Source organism: Chaetura pelagica, unplaced genomic scaffold (genome assembly GCF_000747805.2).
Source record: "Chaetura pelagica isolate M959 unplaced genomic scaffold, ChaPel_1.0 scaffold899, whole genome shotgun sequence".
Lineage (NCBI taxonomy): Eukaryota > Metazoa > Chordata > Aves > Apodiformes > Apodidae > Chaetura > Chaetura pelagica.
In genome coordinates this window covers 113644-121179 of record NW_009954561.1, presented here as the reverse complement: position 1 = coordinate 121179, position 7536 = coordinate 113644, and the positions used below count along the sequence as shown (strand labels likewise).

Here is a 7536-nt window from a genome sequence, read left to right as displayed (position 1 = left end):
GGGTGTAATTGTCACGCTGCACGGAAATACCGGCCCCGCGTGGTGTCTTTGGGCTCCTCACCGGGGTCTCCAGGATTTCCGGCCCCGCAGCAGCGACTTTTATTTATCTGTGGCAGGGTTTTGTGGGCTCGCCCCTTCAGTGAGACCTTCTTTTGTGGCACGTGAAAAGAGGCTCCCTGAGAACTTCATTTCGGGCAGTTGTTGTGCAGGGACCTCGGAGATAAAATTGTAACTGGAGGAACGTTTTCCAAGGGCTGTTTTTAAAAAACCAAGAAGGAGGAGCAGGGGAAGTGCTGGGTGACTCTTCCATTTCCTTTTCCTTCAGAGCTCACTGGAACTTTCGCCTTCCCTGTGAAGCACAGACATGACAGAGCAGGAGTTTGTTCTCTGCATGTGGCAGGAGCGTCTGTGGCCAGCAAAGGTGAAGCAGAGGGGGAGCTGGGGAGGAAGAGGGGGGAAATGGGGCTGGGCTGGAGCAGAGTCACAGGTAAGAGCTCCAGGTACAGACTTTATAATTCAGGAGTGACTGCAGAGACCCTGGTGCTGTGGGACATCAGTCTGTCTCTGCTGCTCCTGGTAAAAGTGTTTTGGTGTCTGATCTCTCCACCAGTCTTGGGCAAGGGATTTAAGCATCTGTGTTTTTTTTTTGTCTTACATGTAGGTTTTGGGCAAAACTGGAGCTTCTGGGGGAAAACCTGTTCCTCAAACAAAGGAGGGTTCTCTGAAAGTTGAAATCCTTGGCTTAAAAGAACAGTTAAGTGTCTTTGTTGTTTTGTTTGCACTCAGGCATGAAAGGAGGTAACTCCTGTATCTGCAGATACCTCTGAGCTGAGATCATAGATTTACAGGAGGATTTGATGTGACCCCAGAGCTGGTGCCTCCCTGGGGCTGCCAGGGGGGCTGTGCTGGAACCCCCAGCAGTGAGCCTGAGCACTCCCACCCTGGGCTGCTTTTCTGACCTTCTGCTGAGGAATTCAGCCCTGGGGGAGGAGAAGCTGCAGGTTTATTGCCAGGGGGAAGCAGAGTCTGTTCTCCCTGGGGTGTGTTTGGTTGGTCCTGGGGGGGTTTTCAGCCCTGTTTGTTGCCCTTGCAGGGCCAGTGTGAGCTGTGCTGGGGCTGTCCCACTGGAGAGGAGCCTGATAGAGAACATTGCTGCTAACTTGGGTGAGGAGATGGCAGCACTGCTGCCTCGTCCATGCTGGGAGTGTAAACTAGACCAAAAAAAGTCAACCTGGGGGACAGGAATTCTTCTTATTTCCCTGGTGTGTTTCCTGAGGGTGGGTGTGTTTGGTTTTTTTTAATTCCCTTCCCCCTCTTCCCATTCCATCCATAAAGTCAGGAAATCACCTGAGTGGGATCCCATCAAAACAAGGCCTGGGAAGCTGCCCTGGGAGCTTGGCCTGAAAAGTCACAGACCATTTAAGTGTCAGGTGGTTGTTTTTTTAAGCACAGCAACTCCAGTCTCTCCTGATTATTGCATCTTCTTCTCCCTCAGATCAAGGGAATCATTCCAGGGGGGCTGTGGAGGAGCTGAAGTATTGTCACTCTCTGAAAATTGCCCTGGATATTTTGAGTCAGGATGGGTCAGCAGGACAAGGACCACCTGCAGAAGGAGCAAATCCCCCATTATCCCAGGAGAACAAAGCAGGATCTGTCTCATCTACCCTCTCACACAGGTCTCACCAGCTCCCTCAGCCTAAAGAGAAGCTGGGAAGTGAGGCTTCCAGGGGGAAGAGAAGACAGAAAAATAACCTCAGCTTGAAGAGTGATGGGAAGAGGCAAAAGGAGAAGGGGTCCTTTCTTCCCAAGAACACTAAAGGACACACAGGTGGAGCAAACCTCTCCAGAGGTGGTGCTGGGGCTTTGTCTGCTGCATCAAACTTGAGGCATCAAACCTGCAAACTCCCAGAGTCAAAGTCACTACCAAGAGAGAAACAATCCAAGAGCAGCTCGTTGGCAAAGTCCAAACCAGGAAACAAAATCCCTCCCAAGCCCAAGGAGGGCAGAAGTAAACAAAAAGGAAAAAAGCCAAGAGGTGCAGGACCAGGTGTGTTGGGTAGGAATGGCTTCCCTGAGGACCCAGCACCTGAGGGGGGCTCTGCCCTGCCCCCCCCCTGTGGGCCTGACCCAGCAGCACCTGCCAGGGGGGCACCCACCAGGAGCCCCCCCAGAAGGACTGGACCTGGAAGGAAGTTACCAGATTCCTCCTGTGAAATTGCCTCAGGTGACTTGGAAAAAGGCCTCAGCACTGAGACTGAAGGTGTGGGGGAGCAGCTGGAGGGAGAACAGCCAAGGTGTTTGAAACAGGTTAATGGAGAGCAAGAGAGTGGGGCAGGGGTGTCCTCTGATAAGAAAAGGAACAGCAGGAATTGCCCCCAGTCTTCATCTGGACCTTCCAACCTTGGGGCCTGTTCCAGGAGTGTCCCTGCTCAGCCAGAAGAGGAGGAAAATAAGAGCCTTTCCCCTGTGGTTCTGAGTAAAGTGAAGCAGTTTCAGCTGCCTGACTTTGAGGAGGATGAAGGTGGGCACGTTGCTTGGGAAGGGGAAGCTCCATCCTGCTGGGTTGTAGTTCTGTGGGAATGTGGGTCTGGAATTGCAGGGTTTGAGTCCTTGTGGGATCTGGGGGGGCAGGAGAGGCTGCTGCTGGCTGAGCAGCACAGGGGGACACTGGGGCTGTCAGGGCTGTGCTGGGCACCTGCCCGTGGCAGCAGTTCCCACCCTGCCCCACACGTGGGGGTTTCCTGTCCTGCCTCAGGAGTGGGCAGGGCTGAGATGGGAGGGAACAGCCCGTTCTGGTTCCCTTCCTTGTCCCTTCTGCCCAGGCTGTTTTGCCTTTCTCTGGGTGGGGAGCAGGGGGGTGTGACAGACCCTGTCCCCTGGGTCCCTCACTGTGTGTGTGACCTGCTCACACCTGATCCTTTCCCACACCCTGGTCCGTGCTGATGAGCTCTGGGGTTTTGCTGCTCTTGGCAGGGCTGGAACCATCTGCCCTGTCTTCAGAGATTGTTTCCTCAGAGAGTCTCTCTCGCCTCTCACCACTGGTAGATGAAGAGGAGGAAGAGGAGGAGCTTCCCAGTATTTTATCAGTCCAAGGTGAGATCAGTGGGCTGGGCCTGCTGCCCAGGCTCGGTGTGAGCTCCTGGCCTGCTGACAGGCAGGCCCCACCTTTCTGGGCAGTGAATCCAGGTTTGTTCAAGCTTGGAACCCACTTCTTGGGTGTTCCAGGAACAGCACAAAACATTGGGAAACTGGGCAGGGGTTGAACTGTCCCAGTTCCTGTGCTGCCTTCTGGGGGGGTGTCACCTGGGCTGAGACCTGGAAAAGCCTCGAGGTGAAACTCCTGAGAGGTGAAGGTGCTGAAGGAAAATGACTTGTATGTTTGGTCCCAGAGCCCGAGTCGATCGAGGAGGGGATCCTGGTCTGGTGCAAGATGGGGAGGTATCCCTACTGGCCGGCCGTGGTAAGAGCATCTGCTGCCCCCTCGGGGCTGTGGGGGCGCTGAGGAGGAGCAGCTTCCCCACGTCTTGAGGGTCTTTTGCCCTTCTTGACGTGTAAAATAATGTGTGATAAACAGGTGTCAAGGGATGAAGGTGGTTGGTTCCCTGGAGCCGGGACCGTGGGGAGGGTCGGGGCAGGGGGGTCCTCGTGCTCTAACAAATCCCCTCCAGTTTGGGCACTTGCTCTTCTTGCCACTAGAGAGCGTGCTGCTGGCTGAGCAGCACAGGGGGACACTGGGGCTGTCAGGGCTGTGCTGGGCACCTGCCCGTGGCAGCAGTTCCCACCCTGCCCCACACGTGGGGGTTTCCTGTCCTGCCTCAGGAGTGGGCAGGGCTGAGATGGGAGGGAACAGCCCGTTCTGGTTCCCTTCCTTGTCCCTTCTGCCCAGGCTGTTTTGCCTTTCTCTGGGTGGGGAGCAGGGGGGTGTGACAGACCCTGTCCCCTGGGTCCCTCACTGTGTGTGTGACCTGCTCACACCTGATCCTTTCCCACACCCTGGTCCGTGCTGATGAGCTCTGGGGTTTTGCTGCTCTTGGCAGGGCTGGAACCATCTGCCCTGTCTTCAGAGATTGTTTCCTCAGAGAGTCTCTCTCGCCTCTCACCACTGGTAGATGAAGAGGAGGAAGAGGAGGAGCTTCCCAGTATTTTATCAGTCCAAGGTGAGATCAGTGGCCTGGGCCTGCTGCCCAGGCTCGGTGTGAGCTCCTGGCCTGCTGACAGGCAGGCCCCACCTTTCTGGGCAGTGAATCCAGGTTTGTTCAAGCTTGGAACCCACTTCTTGGGTGCTCCAGGAACAGCACAAAACATTGGGAAACTGGGCAGGGGTTGAACTGTCCCAGTTCCTGTGCTGCCTTCTGGGGGGGTGTCACCTGGGCTGAGACCTGGAAAAGCCTCGAGGTGAAACTCCTGAGAGGTGAAGGTGCTGAAGGAAAATGACTTGTATGTTTGGTCCCAGAGCCCGAGTCGATCGAGGAGGGGATCCTGGTCTGGTGCAAGATGGGGAGGTATCCCTACTGGCCGGCCGTGGTAAGAGCATCTGCTGCCCCCTCGGGGCTGTGGGGGCGCTGAGGAGGAGCAGCTTGCCCACGTCTTGAGGGTCTTTTGCCCTTCTTGACATGTAAAATAATTTGTGATAAACAGGTGTCAAGGGATGAAGGTGGTTGGTTCCCTGGAGCCGGGACCGTGGGGAGGGTCGGGGCAGGGGGGTCCTCGTGCTCTAACAAATCCCCTCCAGTTTGGGCACTTGCTCTTCTTGCCACTAAGAAGTTTTTCATCCTGGTGTAACTTGCAGCGTGGGGTTTCCTGGGTGAGATCCGTGGGGAACCTGCTGGGGTTCCTGGGGTTCCACTGAGGCTCAGGGGGCTCTGTCCTCCCACCAGGTGAAGACGGTGCGGCGGAAGCTCCGCCGGGCCTCGGTGCTGCTGATCGAGGGGGACGCCAGCACCAAGAAAAAGGGGTACAAACTGGGTCCTGACCACCCTCGGGACTCGTTTCCTTTCATTCAGTGTCCTGTGCTCTCCCTGGCAAAGGGCAATTAACACCCAATTGGTGTGTAGATTCCAGAGGAGGGAGGGGCCCAAGAGGGGGAGGTTTCAGGTGCTGCCCCTTGGGACAGGCTGGGGTTGGGGGAGCCCCTGGTGCTGAGGTGAGGAATGAAAAAGGGACTGGGGTTGTTGCAAGATTCCATAGTTTGTGCTTATTGGGAAAACCTGAACCAGTGAAACATGAATTCCTTGGGAAGCCTCCTGTCCAGGGGGGTGTGGGGCTGGGGTGAATCACCTGCAGCTCAACTGCCTCTTCCTCCTTGGTTCAGTTGCCTTTTTTTTTTCCTTAAGTTTCTCTGTGTCTCTGAAGAACCTGAAACACTTTGATTGTGAAGAAAAGCAGGACCTGATAGTGAGTAGCAGCTGTGGCCACAGGGGCTGGGACAGGCCTGGCTGTGGTCACCCCATGGAATTGCCCTCTGGGCCAGCCTGGTGCTGCTGGCTGGGCTGGGTGTGCTCAGAGGCCTCTCACTGTCTTCCACAAAGCAATTCAGTGTAATTTGTGCTCCATGAAAGGGAGAATGATCCGGGGCTGGGATCTCCTGCCACCTCTTTCCATCTGGCTGAGGCTGCTGCTGGGAACACTGGGAGGGTTGGGCTGTTCCATGGGCCTCCTGCTGCATCCTCCCTGTGGGATGGCAGGACTTGGGGGCCAGGAGGCTGCAAGCAAAGCTTGGTTTGTTATCATTAGCCACTTCTGCTGCCTAATTGGTGCCCTGGACCTAAAGGCTCCAGCGGGTGGCTCTGGAGGGCTGGGAGTGTTGTGGTTTTGCAGGAGCAGGCCCGGGAGGGTTATCGGCAGGAGATCGAGTGGTGCATCCGCCTCATCGCCGACTATCGCATCCGAGTGGGTGGGGAGGGGCCCCCCCTGCCCCGGGACACCCCCCTGCTGTCAGCTCTGCCTCGGGGCCTTCACTGAGCTGATGGGTCACCCTGGTTTGGGCTTTTCAGGTTGTCATTCCTTTACGGGATCCTTCTTGGAGTATTTTGCTGCTGACATCAGTAAGTGGCTCTGCTGGTCACACGTGTGTGGTGAGTGTGTGAACATCCCCCTGGGAGGGGGATCCACCCCAGTTCCCACACCCTGTTAGTGCTCTTGGAGGTTTTTTCACTCCCAGGACAAAAGTTAAGTAAATCTTGTTCGAGACAACTAGAGAACTGGTTACCTCACCTTGCAGTGAGCTCAGAGCTCCTGCTCCTTTTGTGAGGCAAAATTAAGACTTTGGGGGTGGGTTTTACCCTTTGGGTGGGGTGGGGGAGGAAGAAGAACCTCTCAGGAAAGTCCCTTGTTTCCAGCTTTGCGTGTGTGTGAGAACCCCTGGTTTTGTATGTGTAAGGAGGGTTGTGGCTTCTCTTCTCAGGCTACCCAGTCAGGAAGGAAGGCTACCAAGGCCCAGCCCAAGTCACCTTTCCCAGTGCAGCAGAGGAAGATCATAAAGAGCCTCCAGAAGCTTCACCTGAGAAGCCCTCCAAGAAACTCCTTCCTGACAGAACACGAGCTGCCAGAGACAGGGCCAATCAGAAGATTGTGGAGTTCATAGTGAAGACCAAGGGGGCTGAGGAGCATCTCCTGGCCATTCTGAAGAGCAGGAAACAGTCCCGCTGGCTGAAGGAGTTCCTGAACTCCAGGCACTATGTGACCTGCATCGAGACCTACCTGGAGGATGAAGAGCAGCTGGATCTGGTGGTGAACTACCTGAAGGAGGTGTACAGGGAGATGGACACCAAGGGCCTGCACCAGATCAAAGGGGATGGGATCAAATTTATCTCTGACGTCCTTTTGCCTGAAGTGAGTAAACATGGAACTCTGGGGAATGTGAATGTCTAAGGAAATGGCAGCTGGTGTTGATGGGAAACCTTTGAGTGTCCCCAGAGGTGTCTGAGCCAGGTGGGTTTATCCTGCCAACCTGGGGGCCTCAGCACTTGATTTTTAAGCCATTGACACAAAATGGAGGAGCTTTAGGTGTCTAAAGACAGTCATCCCTGCTGGGTGTGTGGTGATTGCTCCTGAAACTCTTACAGGCTTTGTTTGTTGTTGGTTTTAATTTGGCAAGAGGCCCCTGGGCCTTGTTGTGGTGCTGGGGGGGTTGTTTTTTAGTTAGACTTTTAGATACTTGTTGTTGATCTTGGGAACTTTTCTGGGAAAACATGAGGAACTTTTGTAGAAACCAAATGTCTTAATCTGGTTCTAAGAACAATCTCCTGGGGGGGCTAGAGGACAAGTTTCCAAGTTATTTCAGAACTTGAGGTACAAACCAAGGCATTTCACCCACGTGATGGAGGAACCTTAATGCTAACAATGTGTCCCTCTGCTGGGAGGGTCTTGGGTCACTTTTTGTCTGTAATTCAGCTTCAGTTTCATGGGTACAAAGGGGCTAATGACTCTTACAGGCCATCATTTATGCCATTTCTGCTGTGGATGACATTGATTACAAGAAGGCAGAAGAGAAATACATCAAAGGACCATCTGTGAGCAAAAGGTACCTTGTCATTC

At 54.6% G+C, this 7536-nt stretch overlaps 1 protein-coding gene across 1 annotated transcript in view; it reads left to right on the top strand.

Annotated features, from left to right (window-relative positions):
* Positions 1-364: 364 nt before the first annotated feature.
* Positions 365-7536, top strand: part of LOC104395615 (PWWP domain-containing protein MUM1) — a 7917-nt gene continuing 745 nt past the window's right edge. The window contains exons 1-12 of the mRNA XM_010005330.1: positions 365-421; positions 1094-1100; positions 1496-1828; positions 2132-2521; positions 2974-3093; positions 3390-3460; positions 4878-4954; positions 5334-5394; positions 5818-5893; positions 5994-6044; positions 6404-6831; positions 7434-7522. Coding sequence (XP_010003632.1) covers positions 365-421; positions 1094-1100; positions 1496-1828; positions 2132-2521; positions 2974-3093; positions 3390-3460; positions 4878-4954; positions 5334-5394; positions 5818-5893; positions 5994-6044; positions 6404-6831; positions 7434-7522 — 1760 coding nt within the window. The remainder of the gene's footprint in view (positions 422-1093; positions 1101-1495; positions 1829-2131; positions 2522-2973; positions 3094-3389; positions 3461-4877; positions 4955-5333; positions 5395-5817; positions 5894-5993; positions 6045-6403; positions 6832-7433; positions 7523-7536) is intronic.